The sequence below is a fragment of the Cynoglossus semilaevis genome, chromosome 15, assembly GCF_000523025.1.
Source record: "Cynoglossus semilaevis isolate Cse_v1.0 chromosome 15, Cse_v1.0, whole genome shotgun sequence".
In the NCBI taxonomy this organism is placed as follows: Eukaryota; Metazoa; Chordata; class Actinopteri; order Pleuronectiformes; family Cynoglossidae; genus Cynoglossus; species Cynoglossus semilaevis.
In genome coordinates, this window is record NC_024321.1 from 4274043 (window position 1) to 4275138 (window position 1096).

The 1096-nt window shown below is 34.7% G+C and overlaps 1 protein-coding gene across 1 annotated transcript in view; it reads left to right on the forward strand.

Moving 5' to 3' along the window:
* Positions 1-1096, forward strand: part of cxcl14 (chemokine (C-X-C motif) ligand 14) — a 9911-nt gene extending 8815 nt beyond the window's left edge. Inside the window, exons 3-4 of the mRNA XM_008326580.3 lie at positions 305-418; positions 996-1096. Coding sequence (XP_008324802.1) covers positions 305-418; positions 996-1011 — 130 coding nt within the window. The 3' untranslated portion in view covers positions 1012-1096. The remainder of the gene's footprint in view (positions 1-304; positions 419-995) is intronic.

Consider the following 1096-nt stretch of genomic DNA (forward strand, 5'->3'; position numbering starts at 1 on the left):
GAAAAATGCAGTGTGTTGTGATGTCGACTCTACAGTACATGCCCTATTTTCAGTGTTTATTGAATATTTTCTCACTTCCCCCTCACTGCACCTAATGGTCTTTAACTGGGTAATGAAATCTTTTTAGTTAATCTAAGTGGGCTATTTTATTCTGTATTTACTGCCTCTGCGATCTTAGTGCAACTCACATGGACAGAGTAGTGCATCATCATGCTGCGTTTGACTCCCGCTATGCTTATTAAAACACTGGAGTGAATCTAACAGAGTCTGTGTTCTGTGTTCCCTCTGCTCATCACGTCTACAGTGTGACGATGGAGAACGTGGCTCGGTTCAAAGGGCAGGAGTACTGTCTTCATCCCAAACTTCAGAGCACCAAGAATCTGGTGAAATGGTTTCGCATCTGGAAAGACAAGCACAGGTACATAACAAAAATAGTATTGGATGTGTGTAATACTAGGCCCGGTGTCTAGTATTTACTGTATTTGGTCCTTTTATTTTTTACATTTTATTTAATACTATATACATTTATTTTAGTTATAAGTTACTATTGTGCACTTATAAAGTCCTGATAAATTTAACTTTATCTTAATATTTTGATGTCTGAGGTTAGAAATGGCGTTGTTTTTTATCCTTTTGTCTTATTTTTACCTAAAAAATTATATATTTATCTTAGAAATCTTGTAAGATCTTAGACAACTTCAACCCAGAATTTACACAAACTATTTTATATTTATTACTTTTTAAGTAATGCCTTTAACTGTATACAGTCATAAAAATGGTTGGTTATTTTTTCTAAAATGAACATTGCTGTGAGCCAAACATGTCCAATGTATCAAATGATGTCAACAACAACTTAGTTTCCTTCTTTGATTTTGCCATAATGTTTTGTCATTTTATATTTTATTTCACCTCTTTATTTTATAATTCTGTCTTCATCTTTAATTAAAACACTGACAATCACTTTGATTGAATTAACAGTATTTTTTGTTTCTCAGGGTGTATGAAGCCTAAATACGGGCCTGTCGGCAGATGGGGGCTGAATGAGACAACCAAAAGCCACCATCACCAACAGGGCTGTTTGTGAAGCACGACCTTA